Consider the following 22988-nt stretch of genomic DNA (forward strand, 5'->3'; position numbering starts at 1 on the left):
TTTATTGCTCTTTATCTGATCTGACTTTTTATTTGCTCCTTACTGATTTTAAGGCATCTTCCCATCAGGGTCCCCCTTCCCTTTCTCACTATCTTCCATGTTTACTACTTTTTTTACTACTTGCAATTATTGTTTTTTTTGCTTCCCATGCCGCCCTATATTTTTGCAGTTTGGTTAAAATTCCTTGCTACATTCTGTTATTTTTTTTTCTTATAATATAATGAATAATATAAATTGTTGATAGGAATCTAATGCTTGTCTAAAACTCTAGCGAGTGTAAGCATTACTGGGATTTCTTCTGTCAAAATAATGTTCATACATACACAATGTCATGATTAAGGTGAATTACATTAGTCTAATAACACAAATTCTCTGAATTACTTTCCACCCTCTTATTTTGAGGCAGCACAATGGCACAGTGGTAAGCCTTGTGGAATTGCATAACTCATGGTTTGGATCCAACAATTGTATGTTGTCATCCTGTATGTTTCCACTTGGTAATTATAGCATAATGTAGGTCAAGTGTACAGTCTCTGTAAGGTAATGCATAATATATGTAAGTGCTATGTAAATAAGGGATAATTATTATCCTTTATTTATATGGCAGCACAAGGCTTCCACAGCGCCTAACAAAGTACATAAACAGTTGAGCAGAACAAGAGAACAGTGACTTACCGTACAAGACCTTACAGGACAAGTACAAGATATATAAACATTGTTGTAACATCAGCAGCGGTGGCTCCTACCCTCTTAGATGAGGGGGCTGCGGCGCCGAAAACTATTCACCTGGCTTCTCCTGGCCGGGTCCCGACGCCTGGCCAATCGATCTGACAGGCGCCAGGACCGGCGAATGCGCAATCGATTTAACAGGCGCCGACCCGAGCAGATGCGCATATCAATGTCTTTCAAAGGGCTGCATGGTTTGCAGCCCCAAGGAGCCAGGTAAGGCTGGCAGAAAAGCAGAGAAGCGGCTTCCTACTGGAAGCCGCTCTCTGCTAATAGCAGCTTGGACTTGCAGCTATTACAGGTTGAGTCTCCCATATCCAATTATTCCAAAATACTAGATATTTAGAACAGGGCCGTAACTAGGGTAGTGCAGCCGGTGCCTTGGCACAGGGCACCGCAGGTCAAGGGGCACTGTTCAGCCCTGTCAATTTTCTGGCTTTTACCATTCTCACTTGTAGCTTCCTCTTATTTCATCCCCAGCACCTCCTGGCCTCCCCTATCTCTTCCCTGGCCCTTCCCTATGAGGTCATTCCCCTTTTTTGGGTGGGTTATATCCCCATTTTAAAAATGGGGGGGCACCATGCTCTTTCTGGCACAGGGCACCAAAAAGTCTAGTTACAGCTCTGATTTAGAAATACAGAATTTTTTTTAAGCATGATTGAGATAGTGAAACCTTTGCTTTCTGATGGTTCAATGTATACAAACTTTGTTTAAGGCACAAATTTATAAAAAAATATTGTATAAAATCACCTTCAGGATGTGTGTAGAAGGTGAATATGAAACATAAATGCATTCTGTGTTTAGACTTGGGACCCATCCCCTAGGAATCTCATTATGGTATGCAAATATTCCAAAATACAGAAAAATACAATATCCATAATACCTCTGGTCCCAAGCATTTTGGATATGGGAGACTTGACCTGTACTGGCTACATCAGGGGAGAGTTTGTGCAAATGTTCAATATATAGTATGAGCTCAGTAAGGCAGAAACACAAACATGTTATGCATTATCCTTAATAACCTGTTTTTTTATACCTGCATTAATGATACAAACCTTCATTTTGTGCATTGTAGGGTGTTTATTTTTTCTTAACTTACACAACAAAATAACTGGCACCCATACCAAGGGCACAGCCACACAATTGGCAATGTAAACAATTGGTATTCAAGAGTGGAGCAGGTAGTATCAAGAGATTAAACATGTTATTCTTCATCTTTTAACATTATATACTCACCCTATACCCCTTTTTTCCCTTTAATATAGTTTTCTATGCTAACCACTAGAATTTTTTATAGGCCAAATGTGAATCAGGAAGATTAATGAGTCACAACAATTTCTGTTTATGGGTAGGCGTTAATCCATATTCATATCTCATTTGCATAAATAGGATGTTTCACCATATGACAAAGAGGTGTATTTAAATGTCACAGCATGCATAATATTTATCACTACGATTCACAGCTTATTTGTATGTCTACTATTATTACAAAGTAACATTGGTGCCGCAATTCCTCAATGCCCCCAATGCCGATAAATGATCAAAACCACCAAATGGCGGGCATCGATGATCTGCAATTTGTCGGGAAATCGGGGAATTTCTGCATGTTAAAAATCACCAATTTGCCTATCCCAAACATGTTGTGGTCGGGATCAGCAAATGGGGGAAATCCAATGGCACTGGAGATTGGGGAAATGGGGCAATCCGTCGCTGATGTAAGGGGGCCATTACAGTCTACTTAGATAAAATGTTATGAAATGTAAAATACATATTCCAACTACTACAAATGAACAATATAAGCTTTTATTTATCAACACCAATAGAGATATAATAAGCACAAAACAGACAATAAGAAAAAAAAAATATTCTACAGTGTGGTAACAGAAATAGAAAAATTCCTCCTGATATTTTCATAACACAAAATGGTATTACAGATTATCACTTACTATTGTGGCATACAAAATGTACAGACCTGTAACAAGCATACTAAAGTAATACAAAAAATCATCCAGCTAAGAAACTAGACTACTGTATATGCAACTAACTGTTTTTTGATGATTATTGCCCAATTAATTTTGTCAGTTTTCTGAAATTAAAAGGCAGGATTTGCGGTCTGTAGTTTATTCAGTTATATTAATAAAAACTGTATATCTGAAGCACTCCTTCCCAGCACAAGAGTTGCAATTCTGATCTTTCCATGAAAGAAATAACAAACATTCAAAACTGGGTACACAAAGCGCGAGGGTGCGACCCGGTGATGGTGCGCTGCAATGTAACAATACACTCTGCACACCGTACACATTGCACGATCCAGAGTACAACAGCACAATGTGTCATTACATGCTTCATGTAACAGCACTGCATCGTTCATTGCATCATCGGGATGATGCAATGAGCGACGGATTGGACATAGACACTATAAGATGTGCATAAAATATTGTTCTGTTCCGCGTCGAAACAATAGATCATACGATACATCGTATAGTGTGTTTTGAGAATGCTTTTAGCATGGGTGAAAAGAAAACATGGAGTTTCAAGGTTTGTATGCAAAATATTTTGTAGACGATGAAGTGCCAGTCTTTTTTTATAGTACACTGTAATTGCCTCTACTAAAAATTAGTAAGGGATTATTATCAAGTGTAAATGCTAATGAAACGGGCTCCATTCTGTCTGCACTGCCACAACATTCTGGGATCACCATAGCAGCAAGGATGGAATTAGTAGGGCTAAACTCCTCTGGTTTACTTGAAAGAACATATCATTCACATCAGCTGTAATAAAGTAACAAAATAAATACTGAACTGAATGACTTGGATACGCTGTGGACCTGGTGTTTCTTGTGATTAATTAATGAATAAAATCTGCACTGTATATACGTAGGCTGCTAATGACATGTATATGCTATCTATGATAGACTTGAACAGTGATTGGTCAGTAACAGAATCTCCTAATCACTTTAGCAGCCTCTACACTGACAGCTGGGATAAGGTTTAGAAGGGCTGGAAATTGTCATCTCAACAGTATAAAAGCAGTCATGGTACCAGGACTGGGTATAATGGAACAAAGTTCTGCAGCGGTAGATTTAAAATTGGGGGCGGATAGAATATTCATTGAGTACTGATTGAGTAGCACCTGTATAATTAACACACGTTTTCAGGAAAAACGAATTAGACTTAAAAACAACAGCACACCCTTACTATAAGTACTAGGATACAAAAGACTTGATAAAGGATCTATGGGGTATATTTACTAAAGTGCGGGTTTATAAAAGTGAAGGTGTTCTAGAAACCAATCAGATTCTAGCTATTATCTTCTAGAAGGTGCTAGAAAAATAGATAAGTAGCATCTGAATGGTTGTTATGGGCAACACATCCACTTCTATAAACCCGCACTTTAGTAAATATATACTCCTCAGAGACTAGAACCAACTTGGAGCTGTTACACCATCAGGCATAGAGCTTGAAAACAGGAAAAAAGTCCTATGCTGAAGATACTAAACTCTTTACCTTTAAGAAGTATTTTGGGACATATTCATCATTCCATATTTCAAGTGAAAAGATTATTTTCCAGACACTTTTGTAAAACTTAAGTAACGGACTCATTCACTATCCAGGTAATACAGGGAATATCACCAATAGCTCTTGGTTGCTCTTCACCTCCGATGCGGTTAGCTATTCCCATACTCTAGTATGGGGATGTAGTAAATATCATATTCAACCAGTCTTTAACCAAAGATTTTTTTTAAAACTTGACTGCTATTAGATGCCATCTCAGAATAGCGTAATGGCCCTGAATCTGTAGTAAAGCGGTCATTTACACAGCAGCTTGTGCAGATCCCTCCCCACTGATGCTGCAGATCCTCCTCCTCCTCTTCACGGCAGTCAGCTGCAGTATATGATCCACGAGCACAGGCCCAGTATTTGTATAGTAAGTAGTTAGTAATTTTTAGGTCTTCTGTAAAACTTTATAAAATTATTGCCAACATCATTATAATTTTCTAACTTTTATTACAAATACCACCAAATTTTAATAAACAGCAGCTTATACCCCTTTCAGACATACGACCCGGGAAATTTCCTGCTCAGACCCAGGAATTTCTCCTGTGCAAATTCCCGGGTATTTGGTAGAGACCCCCCTTTCACACTACAATGTCTACCCGGGAAATTCCCAGGTAGACCCCTTTCAGACAAAAGCAGGGTTTTTTAGATTACATGGCAACTGCTGGACACAAAGATGAGGTGGAGCTGATGTGAGTGGTGCCAGGCCCTGATCACACACAACAATGTGCCCCCTGTGACTGGCATGCTGTGTATGTGGGGGTGCACATAATTTGAATCACTGCCCAACATGCCCCCAAACTACCTCCCATGGGTGCCCTGGCAGCTCGCCCCCAACCCCAGGCCTCTGGCTGGGCTGCCCCTGGACACAAGTCTCCTGCCTGGCACTGATCACGGGCACAGAGAAGAGCAGAGCAGCGGCCGAGGTGCCAGGGCCGGACAGGCGGGGTACAGGTGCACGAAGAGCAGTTGCCCACCCATATTTGCAGCAGCAGCGTCCCACCCAGCCCTCCCCGCCTCTCACCTTTACAGTGGCCGAGGCAGGCAGAACCCACAGCGAGCCAGCATCTCACCCCGTCACCCAACGCCATGCCCGGGAAATAGGGGCAGTAGTGGTGGTCCAGCGGGAGTGTGGACGGGTGGTGAGCGGCAGCGCTGAGCGTCCTATAGGACGCTCTGCGCTGCCAACTCAGAGCAGCAGCGCACTGTCAGCTCAAAGCAGCAGTGCTGAGCATCCTATAGGACGCTCTGCGCTGCCAACTCCATGTAGAAGCTGCTTGGTGCTGCCCGGGAGTAGTAAATTCCCGGGTAGCACCATTCAGACAGAGGCAGGGTAATTTCCCGGGACTTAAGTCCCGGGCAAAAACCCTGGTCGATTGCAGGGGCGGCTACCCGGGAACGTGTTCCCGGGTAGGTACCTTTCAGACAGACTTGGCTACCCGGGAATTTGGCTGAGGCAGGCCAAATTCCCGGAATCTCGAGATGTCTGAAAGAGGTATTAGTTGCACAGTTCCGTCCATCTTTGCTCTCTGGTTGCACGTTCAGTTCATACACATTGCACATGCCCAGGATGATAATGGAGCATGCGCAGATGAAAAGAAAATTGAAGCTTAACGTGCGGTAATGTAGGTGTTCACACACTTCTGAAAATCTGCTGTTTTTCTGTAGACAGCTTTTTAGAAGTGCTCTTTACATACAAGCCTGGAGATAAATAGCCATGGTATTTAAGTGATGCTCAATTTTAAGCATACCGAATTTAAAACTAAAGTAGCGCTGCTGCTAATCTTTACATGATGAATGGGGATACAGTCAGTATCCCGGGGGCCGCACTGATAGACTGAGCACTAGAGTGTGCCCAGAGTCTATAACGCATGCGCATGTCACAGAGAAAATGGCAGCGGGGACCATTTTCCCTGTACTGTGCATGCGCAAAACCACGGGAAAATGGCCGCGGCGGCCATTTTCCAGACGTTTTACAGCGCTGACACCAGCGAAGGAATCCAGAGAGGAAAGCATAATATGGATGCAAGGTGTGCGATGTGGGCCCCTTCTGGACCAGGGGCCCCGTGTGCACTGCACACCCTGCACCGATTATAAATATGCCCCTGCCTTAGTGTCTCTGCAATCAAATCCCCTAATACTGACAGAGATAAAAATAGGAAAATATGTGCTTTTCCCATATTCACATAAACCAGCATGTTAAGGTCACTTCTACTTAAAAGAATTAACATTTTTAGGTTTTGGGGTAGGGTCAGGGAAATTGAAAAAAAAAAAGCCTGGTACATACTGCTATACTAGTCTAGGCATGAGGGCTACACATTTTTACATGTTCATAATCTTCTCTAAAAGAATGTTGTTGTAATGTGAAGTTATTCTTTCAATAGAATTTTTAATAAAACCAACGAAAACCACTCAAATAATTATAATTCAAGATACAGGGTCCAAACCTGGTTTACAGATTGTGCTTTAAAAAATTTGCAGCAGTGTATTTTCCACCTTTCACCTGTGCTTTAAAATAGCTTTAATCTCCCGTTTCTGCTTTCTCCAAATACATGGCTTACGTGCAAAAGAGGGAGGCAAAAATAGCACTGGCAGCAGTCTGTCACTATTTCTATTTGTAGCTAGAGTTCTAGTTACATGGCACATGATGTCTTTCTTTGCATCCCAAAATACAATATTAAAAATCAATTGTCTGCAAAGCTACATTTATTTCTGTCTGACTTTCAGTTAACTTCAGCATGTTTGCTCTCTATGGTAGCTAGTCGGGTGTGGATCAGTAGGTCTACATTGTCTAAATAGACAATGTTTGTGTAGACAATGGAAGATAGACAGGGACTGAAGGTCGACACACTAAAGGTTGACTGGTGACCAGGTCAACAGGTACAGATGTCGACACGTACAGAAGGTCGACAGGTACTGAAGGTCAACAGGCAGTAGGTCGACAGGGACTGAAGGTCGACAGGGTCAGAAGGTCGACACACTAAAGGCCGGCTGGTAACAAGGTCGACAGGAGGTAGGGCGATAGGGACTGAAGGTCGAAACACTAAAGGTTGACTGGTAACAAGGTCGACAGGTATTAAGGTAGACAGGCAAAAGGTCGAGACTCAGTCAAATGATCGACCCTTTTTATTTTTTAGGGTTCGTGTCAGGCACACTCTGACGGGTAGACTAGTAACAAGGTCGATAGCTATGAAGGTCGACAGGCACTCAGTCAAATGGTCAACACTTTTTTTTTTTTTTTAGGGTTAGGGCTAGTGTCAGGGCACAGTTAGGCACTTACCTCGATGGTTAGGGTTAGGCACCAGGAGGGAGGATTAGGGTTAGGCACCAAGAGGAGGGTTAGGGTAAAGATTAGGGCTTAAAAATAAAACAAACCATGTGTCGACCATTTGCATGTCGACCATGAGTGTTGACCTAATGACCATGTCGACATTCAGTACATGCCAACCTTGTTACCAGTCGACCTTCAGACCCTGTCGACCTTGTTACCAGTCGAGCTTTAGTGTGTCAACCTTCTGATACTGTCGTCCTTCAGTCCCTGTCGACCTACTGCCTGTCGACCTGCATACCGGTCAACCTTGTTACTAGTCGACCTTTAGTGTGGCGACCTGCTGACCATGTCGACGTTCAGTACCTGTCAACCTTCTTACTAGTCAGCCTTTAGTGTGTCAACCTTCAGACCCTGTCGACCTTCAGTCCCTGTCTATCTATTGCCTGTCTATCTTCCATTGTCTACTTAAACACTGTCTATCTAGACAATGTAGACCTAAAGACCGGATACCTCAAAGTTTCTGGGGAGAATCCCCAGAGTCCACTAACACTGTAATAATGTAAATAACAGTGAATAAACAGTACATGATAAAGCAATACATTAATTTAGGGGGTCTCACAAGCAGCAGCAAAAGACACTGAATATGTCTTTATTTACACCTGCTCCCATGGGCACAAATTACAGCAAGATCAGGATCAGCAAAGGTCTATGCACAGTGACAATCATGTAACAAGCAGCAACACCTTCTAGACCAGTGGTCTCCAACCCGTAGCTCGCGGACATAATTTGGGTCAAAGGACAGCCGCAGTTATGCTGCGGAGCCCTGCAGTGTTCCACCGCCCACCCACCAGTGTATATAAATGAGAAAGCAGATAGTATAAAGTGAGAAAAATTTAATCAATTGTGCAATAAATATGAGAACAGCTGCATGAGGAGAGGATCAGGAGGAGGATCAGTGCTGCTGTTTCACATTAATTTCCCTCATTCCTCATGGTCTGTATTATTACACTAGCCATCACCCCACGATCATCCCCCTCCCCACAGCTGCACATGAGTCTCCCCTGCCCGCACCCCCCATCCCGCGATCCCCCCTCCACCCCTGCAATAACTCACCCACAGCTGCACATTCAGTCTCCCTTGACCGCATTCCCTTCGCGATCAATAGCCGCAAATTCAATCTCTCCTGCTCTCACACTCCCCTGCGATCACCTCCCCCCACCCCCGGCTGCGCATTCGGTTTCTCCTGCTTACAGCTGCACTTTCAGTCCCCTTTACCCGTACCTCCATCCTGCGATCACCTCCCCCACAACCACAAATTCACCCCTCCAGCAGCTGGACTTTCAGTCTCTTCTGCCCACACCTCCTCCTCCCACAATCACCCCTCGCCCCCTATGATCACCCACCCCACAGCTGCGCTTTCGGTCTCCCCTGCCCATACCCCCCGCAAACATCCCCCACAGCCGCAAATTCAGTCTCCTCTACCCACACCCCCTCCCGCAATCACCCCTCCCACCCCTGTGATTACCTCCCCCCACAGATGCACTTTGTTTCCCCTAACCATCAAAGCAGCACTTTAAGTCTGCAGCACCCCCACAAACAGACACCAGCAGCACCCCTCAGACACCAACTGCACACCCCACACACGCAGACACCAGCAGCACCCCAGACATGCAGACACCATCAGCACCACTCACACCAGCAGCACCCCCCCACACACACGCGCAGACACCAGCAGCACCCCCCCCACACACTCACACACCAGCAGCATCCCCCCACACACACACCCACCAGCAGCACCCCCCCACACACGCACACACCAGCAGCACCCCCCCACACACGCACGCACACACACACCAGCAGCACCCCCACACACACACACACCAGCAGCATTCCCCCCCCCACACACACACCAGCATCCCCCTACACACACGCGCAGACACCAGCAGCATCCCCCCCACACACACACACACCAGCAGCATACCCCCCCCACACACACACGCGCAGACACCAGCAGCACCCACACACACACCAGCAGCACCCCCCCCACACACACATACACACACGCGCAGACACCAGCAGCACCCCACACACACACACACACGGACACCAGCAGCAGCCCGCACACAGACACCAGCAGCACCTCAGCAGAGCTCCTGTTTTTTTAATCTGAATTAATGGCTTGCTGATGTCACTATTTCTAAAATAAACCTCATATTTTTTTACCTTTTGAAGAGACCATATTTAACCACATTCAACACAACAGGGTAACGCCCCCTCGTGATACATTGCCACACCCATCGTGATACACGCCCATTTTGGGGGGCACAGCTATCCTCCATACCTCCACTTCAACCACTGGTTTGGACATCGCAGGAGTCAACTGCATTTGGTGTGTGTCACTCCCAGCCAGCCCTGCTGGAAAAATCACACAGCAGCCCTGCCTATATCTTTTGCTCCTCTACTACACTTACCTCCTTGGAGCTGGTAATTAAAAGTGAAATGTGCAACGATATCACTGTATTAATTAAATGCATTGTTGTTTTCTATGAAACATTTTTTTCATTCTCCTATTATTTGGTTATTAGCCAAAAAACATTTTTTTCAAAAGTGTTACTAGCTCAGGTGGTTTCATTTTTCTGGTTGTTTGCTCACTCCCCAAATAAGGTTGGCGACCACTGTTCTAGACATTCACTAAAATATTTACAGTTCTTCTTATATTCAATATTAGAGAGAATTATTAACCTTTTCAGCAATTCTATTTCATTACGAACCTCCATCCATCTCTTGGAAGGTAACTAAAGGCACCATCCACAACAGCGGCAAAGAACTGTCCACCCGTGATGAATAATGTGTTAATTGTAACCAATCGTCCTCTCAGGTGCGTTGGTGCTGCTTCTGCAATATACACTGGGACAGTCATAGAGGCAATACCTAGATGAAAGAAAACACATGTGTAAGATCACAAATGCCTAAATGTTTTGATTAAGGTAACAAACAAGCATTTCCTGCAAAATACTTTCTTTACCATTTAACCACTGACCAAATCTTATGGAAACTAAAAAAAAAAAAAAAAAAAAAAAAGCAACATCACCTGTTCAACAGATAAGAATGGGTTTTTAAGAAAAGATACGTAAAATAGTGATTAATAGGGTAAATCATATTGTTTATAGTTCATTAGGTTGTGCGGGAGTCTTTTTGTACACTACAGTTACTATATGGTTCATGCTATTTTCTATGTATTATCTTTATAAATTGCTGATTACTAGGTGGAGAATCTGTCTTTTATTGTATGACAGACATCCTAGCCTTTTCTATATTACTATGTCATTGAATTGTTATATTTATATGTTATATCGAGAAATGTATTCTCTGTTAAAACTGTGTAATAATAATAAAAATATTATTCAAGAATGGGTTTTTAGAAAATTCTTTGCAGCAAACCACAGTGTTTAGTGTCACCGATGTTGAGTGTTTAGGTTTACTGTCCAGTTTCTAAAATATTGGGAATTACTTGCACTTGAAAGGACAATTTAGGATCACTCCAAGTTCATTATACATTCATACAGGGAACAAAACACATCAAAATCCTACAATAATCCATGTTTCAGATTATAAACCTAGAACCAACCATATGACATGTATTGTCGATAGATACCAGCCTAATAATGAAAGCCATATAGTATATCATCTATATACCGTATATACTCGAGTATAAGCCGAGTTTTTCAGCACAAAAAATGTGCTGAAAAAGTACCCCCTCGGCTTATACTCGAGTCAAGTGTAGCGCTGACCGGACGGAGTTCGGTCAGCGCTACACACTACCAAACACACAGCCGCCGGAGCCGGCAGCTGCGTGTTTGGTGTAATCAGCAGCCGCTGAGAGTCTGTCAGACTCTCAGCGGCTGCTGCTGCTCCCACTGCGGGAGCCATCTTCCGGCTCCCGCAGTGGGTGATGGGAGACACGTCGTCATGACGACGTCTCTCCCATACAAAGCGGCCAGAGGAGCGGACAGCGGCGGGACCATGAGCGGGAGTTTAAGGTAAGTGTTTATTTTTTTTTTATTCTTTTCACATTTCTCTATACTAGGGGGGGGCGGGGGGGACTACAGGAGGCACTACCAGGGGGTGATGACTACAGGGGGCATTATCAGGGGGCACTACCAGGGGGCGATTACTACAGGGGGCATTATCAGGGGGCAATTACTACAGGGGGCACTAAAAGGGGGGATTACCACTGGGGGAACTACAAGGGGGGGGATTACTACAGGGGGCACTACTAGGGGGGGGATTACTACAGGGGGGGATTACTACAGGGGGCACTAAAAGGGGGGATTACCACTGGGGGAACTACCAGGGGAGGATTACTACAGAGGGCACTACCAGTGGGGGATTACTACTGGGGGCACTACCAGCTGCTGCCATTTCCCACACTAGGCTTATACTCGAGTCAGTAAGTTTTCCCAGTTTTTTGGGGTAAAAGTAGGTACCTCGGCTTATATTCGGGTCGACTTATACTCGAGTATATACGGTAATCATCTTTCCCATGTTTATGTACAGAAATTCATATCCTATATAGTGGAGTCTTATGCTGGCCATACACTAGTACGACCAGCATAAGATGGGATTCATTTTACGATTTCCCTTGAACTCTCCCAGCAGCTCCTTGGCAGTCCCGGCCAAACACGATTGACACACGATGTACATACGATCTCATGATACGATCGATCTGCAGTTTAGGAGGGAAGGTCGGACGCACACTTTATCGCATTCACAAATACACGGCACGATCTGTATACGATTACGATAGATAATATGGGCTGCACATCTGATCATACGATACATTTTAAGAGCGTCGAGAGCACGCATCGGATCATATCCTACCTAAACACTACACAATTTCCGCACGATTCATCGTATGACGCGTCTAACATCGGGCAATCGGCCCGAAATCTCACTACTGTATGGCCAGCATTACTATCAAAGCTCTGTTATGCATGTCCTAGAAAAAGTTATAATATTATCGAACTCAATTCTTCCTGAACACGAGGGCAATATAACACATCAAACAATTGGCATACCATCACTGCTCTGCCCTGCGGTCATATTGAAGTCAGTTTTTCCTCCTGTAATGCTAAAGGAATGGTTTGGTTTACAGTATGTCTGACTAAATGAAAATTGTGATTGCAGACTGAGATAATCCATGTAGTAACTGAAGACTTCCTATGAGTGTCAGTTCTTGAATTGAACTGGGTGTTTAATAGTAAGTGTGAAACATAAAATGGATTTATTTTAGTTATTGTTATACAGACCAGGTGGTATTGATTTTATAAAATGTTTCACATGCCATGCATGCCCAGGTGGGCCTTCTCATAAATGAGGATCATGTTTTGTTGTCAACCCAACAACCTTTTATCTAACTATTCAATTTCAAGGCTATTAAGCATTATTCCTTAAACTTTCCACAGACGAAGTCACGAGTCACGTGGTGAAACCTGTTAGGAGCTCAGAATGACTCCTTTACTGCTGTGCATGGCTGAACTCTTTACGGTTTTACAAGACTGATACATTGTCTTACCGCAAGTGGATTTCAATAAAGAGCATTGATCATCTCTATTCTATTCGAGTTCTGGGAGTTCACCCAGGAGTTTTATCTCACAGCATTTAACACATCTGGGAATCATACATCAGTTGGATGATTAGAGCCTTATGCCGGGTAAACATTAGGCGGTATATTTACTAAAAGTTGATTTTGTGTTTCAGGGTCTAAATCACACATTTACTAACAGATGATTTTTGAGATTGTTTAACAAAATTATGTCAAAAATCATGTTAATAAATGTATGATTTAATGAAACATAGATCATGGTTCAATTTTTTTCCTTAAATGTTCACGGTCTAAACTCCCCTAACACAAGTAGGCTAGCTTTGTCCACCTTCCACAGACAGAGCTAAAGTTGTAGCATTACAAGAGACCTATTTTTCATCTGTAGCCCCACAGTTTTTGAGAGTTGCATACTATGCTAATGGCCCACTTAAAAGGAATGGTGTGACGATGTTATTTCATAATTCAGTGTCCTTCACTCTAACTAATAAGGAAGACAAGAATGGCCGCTATTTTATATTAGTAGGCCAGTTGTATGGTAAAGAGGTCACATTAGTCTCTCTTTACGCCCCTAATACACTCCAAATTCCACTTCTTAGACAAATGTTTGAGGCTGTCCACCAGATCAAACATGGTCACACGATTATAATGGGCGATTTTAATTTAGTCCGATATTCGGTTAGATAAGTAATCATCTCATGCTTCTGGAGCGAGTGGTGGTAACACTGATACATCAGCTTTACTGTGAAGCTCATAGCAGAATTCGACTTATGTGATGTGTGGCGGGTTTTTCTCCTTCTGTATTGATCTGATTTTACTAGATAAACATTCGCTCCAACACACTCGCCAATCTAAAATCATTCCTATAGTCTGGTCTGACCATGCTTTGGTAACGTGGACGTGGGATGGACACTAGATTTCCACCTAGACCATGGCGCCTATATGAGCATTTACTATCTTCCCCAGAAGGTGTTAAACACCCTGGAATCGTATTTGGCAACTAATGACCCACAAGACACTTCCATCTCAACATACTGGTGTGACCTCAAAGCTGTTCTATGTGGAGTGGCCATTCAAACAAGTTCTCGACTTAAGAGACAATGGGGCCCATTTATTAATGATCGCATTTTGCAATGCGATCAGGGCATGCAGTACCGCCCCTGATCGCATTGCAAAATGCGATCCTATCTGCCGGATGTATTATCCGGGACATGCAGGGAGACGGGCTCCGAAATGAGCCCGTCCCTGCGATGTCTCCGGAGGGCAGTCGGGGCTTCTGCGCATGCGCAGTCCCGCGGATTGCACATGAGCGGCGCCTATTGCCGGCGGAGGGATCTGGCAGATCCCTCCGCCGGCTGATATGCGGTAAGTCCCCATAGACTACAGCGGCTAACGCTATCTTTAGATAGCGTTAGCTGCTGGGGCCAATATCGGGATGAAGCATTCCCGATATTGACACATTTTGCAGCATCGCATCCCCCATAGAAATCTATGGGGGATGCGGCTGCCGGCGGCAATGGAGGGATCGCAGCAGGTATCGGAGATAGCTGCTGCGGTCCCTCCTTCATACATCCGGGGGATACTTAGTATTTGAGGTAAACCCCCGAAAACAGGTGTTTTCGGGGAATTTACCTCAAATTCACTTTGATAAATGGGCCCCAATATTTGCTCAATCAATCTGTACTAGAATTGCGCTTAGCACAGGTTGAATCTTTAAATAGAGCCCGTCCTTCTCGCCTCCTTAAAAGAGAACTGGTTTCTATTCGAAACCAACTTCAGAAGCTGTTTTTGGCTCGAATGAAATACGCTCTAGCTAAACTTCAGCAGAAGTTCTATAATTCAGGGAATAAAGCAGGCAAGTTCCTAGCACGTAAGTTGCGTAAACGTCAGGCAAGAAATAGGATTGATTATCTAATCACACCCAATAATAAGAAATTACTTAATCCCGCTGAGATCGCTAACGCCTTTGCTGAATACTACGCTGGACTATACAATCTTCATACTGACAATACTACAACACAGCTGTCCAGTCCTTCTATTTCTTCTTTTCTACATGACATTTCTTTCCCTTAGTTAGGAGAGGAGGCTTTTGCTGCTTTAAACGCTCCTTGGACTGAACAGGAAACTTTGACAGTTATTAAGGCATTGCCTACGGGGAAGTCCCCTGGTCCGGACGGGTTTACTAATTCATTCTATAAACACTTTGCAAATTCTATCTCCCCATACTTACTTCTTTATTTAATTTTGCTTCGGGTCAGGGCAGCTTTCCAGCAGAGATGCTCGAAGCTCAAATTATTACCCTACCTAAACCAGGAAAACCTCCAAATTCCTGCCCGAATTTCCGCCCAATAGTCCTACTCAACTCCGATATTAAAATGTATGCCAAAATGTTAGCCACATGTTTGAACCCTTAAATTACTCAGTTGATCCAATTGGAACAGGTGGGTTTCATTGGCGGCAGACAAGCATCGGACAACACACGCAGAGTCTTTGATTTGGCAGAGCTGATGTTGAGGCGACACAAGGAGTTAATTCTTCTGTCCCTAGACGCTGAGAAGGCATTTGATCGCCTCCATTGGCAGTTTCTCTATGAATCATTAATGCATTTTGGTTTTTAGGGTGCTATATTGTAGTCTATTAAGGCGCTTTACAGCAACCCCACAAGCTAGGGTCTACAGCAACGTTTTTTAGTGTTCACTCTAGCTCCGGCGCGAGGCAGGGCGCCGGAGCTAGAGAAGGCACGTTCGTGCGTGCGCCGCAGGCGCGCGCGTCCGAGAAGGGGGCGTGTCTAGAAGACACGTCCCCTTTTCGTCACTCTTGGGGGCGTGTCCGGCACTTACGGACACGCCGGGCAGCCCCCAAGCCCTGCAGACAGGGAGAACAGATGACGGGCGCATGCGCCCGGCGTCTATTCTCCGGCGGTGACCGGGTCACCGCACATTTCTTCACCCGCGGGACACTGCGACCCGCGGGTGAAGACAGTTCCCGCAGGCTATTAGGGCTTTTTGCCCTGGAGGGCAGGGCGCTTTTTGCCTTCCAGAAAGAGGGCAGGGCGCCGCGCCCCGCTAAAACAGCCTAGCGGGAACGCTAGTTTTTTTTATCATCGCGTTTAACATTAGGAATGGTACAAGACAGGGTTGCCACCTATCTCTACTGTTGTACATATTAGCTATCGAACCATTAGCATCAGCAATTAGAAATTCCCCATCATTCTCTGGGGTAAAAGTTGGCTCGACTTCCCACAAATTATGTCTGTTTGCAGATAATATTCTTTTGTTTGTAACCAGCCCAGCTTCTTCATTGCCAACCCTCCATGGATTACTAGACAAATATAGTGCAGCTTCTCTATATAAACTCAACACCACCAAGACCGAGGCTCTGCCTTTTAATTTACCTGATCTGGTTTTGTCTTGCTTACAAGCCCAATACAGATACAATTGGAAAACGGACCATCTCCTCTATCTAGCTATTAACATACCAAATCGACTAGATGACTTCGCTAAGATAAATTTTGATCCAAGTCTAAAACATAACGGAACTGTTACATAATTGGTTGGGTTTTGTGGGTTCCTGGCTGGGTCGCCTTGCGGCATTCAAAATGATGATTTTGCCAAAGTTAATGTACTTATTCTGCAACATTCCCTTTTTGGTCCAGAAACACTACCTAATTAAGGCCCGTAAATTAATAGTGTCTTACATCTGGAAGGGTAAAACACCACGGCTAGCTTACCAGCGCTTGACTTAACCTAAGAATCAGGGGGGCTGTAAAATCCAGACCTAGTTTTCTACCAGTCAGCGTGCTTAGTATCACAAATTAGTGATTGGTTTCTTCCCCCCAATACTAAACCATGGGTTGACTTAGAAAGGACATTATTAGAAGACTACCCCTTGGTGGATTTTTTTATGGACACCCAAACAAATGCACCCTTTACTGAGTAATACCCCTAGAGCTATTATTGACTCTCTTAAAAGGTGGGATGATATGGTACTTCAGTCTAAATGTATTAAACTACCGGCTAAGACTTATCTTTAGCCGCTATAGCCAGTTTAATCCCGGATTTACCGGTAGCGATTTGGCGTTCCAGAGGGATAGAATCTATCGCAGACATCTCGAGTTCCTCCTCACTCATCCCGTTTTCTCAAATACAATCCCAATTTCAGTTGCCACCTGGAGAATTATTTACCGATCTCCGAATTCAGCATTGGGTGGTTAGAACCATTAAAGTGTGCGGTCCCTTGGAATCACCATTGTCAGATATTTTGGCTAAATTGACAAGAGGCAACTCTAAGGGTTCTATTGGTTTCTGGTATTCCATATGTCTTGAGGTTAGTCCTCCAGTCAAAACCAAGTCCCAAGCTCAGTGAGAGTCAGATCTTCAGGTGGCCTATACTCCCCAGCAATGGGAATCTATTTACACTACTGCCCACGAACTGTCCAAATGTTATAACCATCTGGAGTTACAATATAAAATAATCCATAGGTTATACTTCACACCAGCCAAACTACACAAAATATGGCCTGCGCAATCAAAATATTGCTAGAGATGCAGTGCGAATGTTGGAGCCATATTCCATATTTTCGGCAATTGTTCTCATATCCAGGCTTTATTGCAAGATTTGATTTGATTTCCAAGGTTTTGAAAGTTAGTATACAGCCATCCCCTTCTTTGACACTACTACACATTTACCCTTTAAGCATGTCCAAAAGTGACTGTTATATAGTGGGTCATATTTTAATAGCAGCTAAGACAGCAATAGCACAATTATGGAAATCATCTACTCTTCCTACTATCCATAAGATTATTCATAAAAGTACAATTTGCATTTCTAATGGAAACAGCAGATATTGCTTACTCCATGTCTGCCTTTTCACCAATCATGCTTCGGTTTAAGTGGTATGATTATGTAATTGATGGTGAGTGAGCAGACCTCTTGCTGACTGACTACTATATAATGTAATGTTTATTTCTGTGTATTGTGGTACTTTCCCTCTATTCCTTCCGTTTTTGTTTTTTTTTCCTTTGTTATATAACTTCTCCCCTTGTTTTATTTTAATTTGTTATTTTATTGCGATTATTGCAATTATTAGTATTGTGATTTCTTTTATATTGTTACTGAAATTGTGTTTTTCTTTAAAATTCAATAAAAATGTATTTGAAAAAAAAAATAAAAATGTATGATTTAGTCGCTGAAATACAAAACCAACCAAAAATCAATCTTTAGTAAATATACCCCTAGGCATTTTTCACAGTTATATTGCATCGGCCATGCTGCAAAGAAGATGTAATATATCTGAAAGATATATCGGTACTTGTGTACTTTACGGACTCATTGCAGAGAGAACCCAAGTGTCCTACACTCATTATTATCAATAATGGTAATGTCTAAATCCCCTTCACGGAGAGGACCCGGACATCATCAGCCAGTGTCCAGCATCATTCCCAGTGTCCAGCGTCATTCCCTACCATCCAAGTGGGAATGACGCAGCGAGCCAGCGAGGCGACAACTTTCTTCTTTAGGTGGGGATACCTTTCGGAACTTGTGTATATAAAGTAAAGTACACAAGTACCATTTAAAACATTCATTGGGTTCTCTCTGCAATGAGTCCGTAAAGTACACAAGTACCGATATATCTTTCACATCTGCTTGTTGTTAGTGTTGTTTGTTTGTTTTTGTTTTTTGGGTTTTTGTTTTTTTTGGGGGGGGGGGCGGGGGGGGGAGAGGCTAGGGTTGAGCACCCCAGGGGAGGGGGGGGGTGAGTTAGGATTACGCACCACTGGGGAGGGGTCAGGGTTAGGACATAAAACTGGGCAACCACTTTATACAATTTTCTGTCAGATATCTGTCCAATCTGGCTGGTTGGCTTGGACTTACCCGACCCCTGTCAGAATACCGACCACAGGGATGCCGCTGTCGGTATTTTGACAGGAGGCATCCTGACTGCCGGTATTGCATATCCATTCCATTTATACGATTCACCTTGTCACAAAAGAAATAACAAATAAACTGTAATTTAATACTGTTAAATTGCATCAGTGCTAGTAAAGTGATACACATTTCAGACAGCACTAACCAGGCATAATACATCAATCAATGAAACATCATTTGTCTGACATATCCTATGGGCAACTTTTAGGATACATTGACAGCAAATAAAGTGTAACAGTGTAATTGTCAACAAGGTCATTGTATTTATCTATAACTTATTAGCAAAACATATATTGAGAAAACAAAGGGGATGCAGCTGTATATTTCCATCCCAAAATTATTTCACAAGGGTACTTTTCAAGCTGTTTCATCAGGTATGTCTCTGTGCATTAAATATTTTCTACATAGAATTGCTCTACAGACCACCTCCTTACACACATAGACTTCCTTTGGAACTGCAATCATATTTCTGCAGCTACACTGTCTCACAGTGACCATGTTTAATGGAAGCTTTAGACAAGGGCACTCTTCCCTTCTATGTTCCTCTGGACTCATGAACAATTAGGCTTTTGCCCCTTTTCCAGGGAGTCTCTCTCTCTCTCTTAAGGTGGGTACCCTCTAGACGTTATGTCGTCTGATCCCGCGGATTGGAGCAACATATCAGGTGCATCATCTAGTGCACTCCAGCGGGTCGTTAAGGACTTCACTTGTAGGAGCCGGCATGGACAAATATGTATGCACTTGCCGATTCGGGGCCCATCACCGGAGATATTGCGCTGGGTACACATCTGCTAATTCTGCCAGTTCAGCTCGGATCTGGCAGAAACCAGTGGTACCCAGGTACACCCATCTACTGTTCGGAGAAGTCTGGTCAGAAGTGGTCTTCATAGAAGAATTAAGGCCAAAAGCCATACCTTCAACGTGGAAGAAAGGCCAAGCGACTCAAATATGCCCGAAAACATAGGAACTGGGGTGCTGAAAAATGGCAGCATGGGCTCTGGACAGATAAGTCAAAATTTTAAATATTTGGCTGTACTAGAGGGTAGTTTTTTGCCGAAAGGCTGGAGAGCAGTACAAAAATTAGTGTCTGCAGGCAACAGAAGCATGGTGGAGGTTCCTTGCAAGTTTGGGGCTGCATTTCAGCAAATGGAGTTGATGGTTTCCTCAACGCTGAGAAATAAAGGCAGGTACTAATCTATCATGCAATACCATCAGGGAGGTGTCTGATTGGCTCCAAATTTGTTCTGCAGCAGGACAACGACCCCAAACATACAGCCAATGTCATTAAGACATTCAGACTTCAGCGTAAAGAAGAACAAGGAGTCCTGGAAGTGATTATATGGCCCCCACAGAGCCCTGATCTCAACATCATTGAGTCTGTCTGGGATTACAAGAAGAGAATGAGGGATAAGCCTACAACCACAGAAGACCTGTGGTTAGTTCTCCAAGATGTTTGGAACAACCTCCCTGCCGAGTTCCTTCAAAAACGGTGTGCAAGTGTACCTAGAAAAATTGATGCCGTTTTGAAGGCAAAGGGTGGTCAAACCAAATATTGATTTGATTTAGATTTCTCTTCTGTTCATTCACTTTGCATTTTGTTAATTGATAAAAATAAACTATTAGCACTTCTATTTTTGAAACCATTCTTACTTTGCAGAATTTTTTCCCACACCTGCTTAAAACATTAGCACAGTAATAATAATATATATAAATATATATATATATATATATATATATATATATACACACATATACATACACACACACACACACACACACACACACATATATATATATACACACACAGTCAGGTCCATAAATATTGGGACATTGACAGAATTTTCAGATTTTGGCCTCTATTCACCACCACAATGGCTTTGAAATGAAACAAGCAAGATGTGCTTTAACTGCAGACTTTCAGACTTAATGAGGATAATTACATCCAAATCAGGTGAACGGTGTAGGAATTACAACAGTTTCTATATGTGCCTCCCACTTTTTAAGGGGCCAAAAGTAATGGGACTATCAACTCAAAAGCTATTTCATGGACAGGTGTGGGCTATTCCCTCATTATTTCATTATTAATTAAGCAGGTAAAAGGTCTGGACTTGATTCTAGGTGTGACATTTGCATTTGGAATCAGTTGCTGTCGACTCCCAATATGAGATCCAAAGAGCTGTCACTATCAGTGAAGCAAGCCATCATTAGGCTGAAAAATCAAAACAAACCCATCAGAGAGATAGCAAAAACATTAGGTGTGGCCAAATCAACTGTTCGGTGCATTCTCTCTTTTTAAGAATGTTCCAGAGAGCTCAGCAACACCAAAAGACCCGGAAGACCACGGAAAACAACTGTTGTAGTTGACAGAAGAATTATTTCCCTGGTGAAGAAAAACCCCTTCACAACAGTTGGCCAAATCAAGAACACTCTCCATGAGGTAGGTGTATATGTGTCAAAGTCAACAATCAAGAGAAGACTTCACAAGAGTGAATATAGAGGGTTCACCACAAGATGTAAACCATTGGTGAGCCACAAAAACAGAAAGACCAGATTAGAGTTTGCCAAACAACATCTAAAAAAAGCCATTACAATTCTGGAACAACATCCTATGGACAGATGAAACAAAGATCAACTTGTACCACAGTGATGGGAAGAGAATAGTATGGAGAAGGAAAAGAACTGCTCATGATCCAAAACATACCACCTCATCAGTGAAGCATGGTGGTGGTAGTGTCATGGCGTGGGCATGTATGGCTGCCAATGGAACTGGTTCCCTTGTATTTATTGATGATGTGACTGCTGACAAAAGCAGCAGAATGAATTCTGAAGTGTTTTGGGCAATATTATATGCTCATATTCAGTCAAATGCTTCAGAACTCATTGGACGGCGCTTCACAGTGCAGATGGACAATGACCCGAAGCATACTGCAAAAGCAACTAAAGAGTTTTTTAAGGCTAAAAAGTGGAATGTTATGCAATGGCCAAGTCAATCCCCTAACCTGAATCCGATTGAGCATGCATTTCACTTGATGAAGACAAAACTGAAGGGAAAATGCCCCAAGAACAAGCAGGAACTGAAGACATTTGCAGTAGAGGCCTGGCAGAGCATCACCAGGGATGAAACCCAGCGTCTGGTGATGTCTATGCGTTCCAGACTTCAGGCTGTAATTGCCTGCAAAGGATTTGCAACAAAGTATTAAAAAGTGAAAGTTAGATTTAGGATTGTTTAGTTTGTCCCATTACTTTTGGCCCCTTAAAAAGTGGGAGGCACATATAGAAACCGTTGTAATTCCTACACCGTTCACCTGATTTGGATGTAATTACCCTCAAATTAAATCTGAAAGTCTGCAGTTAAACCACATCTTGTTTGTTTCATTTTCAAAGCCATTGTGGTGGTGAATAGAGGCCAAACTATGAAAATTCTGTCAATGTCCCAATATTTATGCACCTGCATGTATATATATATTATACACATGCAGAAAGGTCCAGCACATGCACTCCCTTAATGTATTTATAACTAAGGTGCCCTCACAAAAGTAGAACAATTTTACCAAGGCGTGCGGCACTCCCAGCATTACACATAGCTCTCTCAGGCGGGGCATAGGTGGAGTGAACATTTCAATGCCTTTAATCTGGCATTTTCATCAGGACAATAAAAGTGCATATACACATCTTACCTTAAGTAAGGACAAACACCCAGTGAAAGCGCCAATTTTTGAGGGGCCCCACGTGGCTGTTAAGACTTGATATTTCAAATTACAGTACTAACAAGTATATCTTGTAGATTACACCCACGTGTATAACAAGGCATAATTCAGGTATCAGATAGTTTCAAATCATCATCATCGGATTGTATCATCTGCCACAACCCTTTGGATATTCGATTAATGCTAGAGCTAGCCTG

The 22988-nt window shown here is 43.0% G+C and overlaps 1 protein-coding gene across 1 annotated transcript in view; it reads right to left on the bottom strand.

Annotated features, from left to right (window-relative positions):
* The window catches only part of SLC2A13 (solute carrier family 2 member 13), a 217530-nt gene that overhangs the window by 147289 nt on the left and 47253 nt on the right, over positions 1–22988 (bottom strand). Inside the window, exon 2 of the mRNA XM_088480190.1 lies at positions 10326–10485. Within this exon, the coding sequence (XP_088336316.1) occupies positions 10326–10485 (160 nt within the window). The remainder of the gene's footprint in view (positions 1–10325; positions 10486–22988) is intronic.

The sequence above is a fragment of the Taudactylus pleione genome, unplaced genomic scaffold, assembly GCF_031769625.1.
Source record: "Taudactylus pleione unplaced genomic scaffold, aTauple2 ptg000251l, whole genome shotgun sequence".
NCBI classification, from domain to species: domain Eukaryota; kingdom Metazoa; phylum Chordata; class Amphibia; order Anura; family Myobatrachidae; genus Taudactylus; species Taudactylus pleione.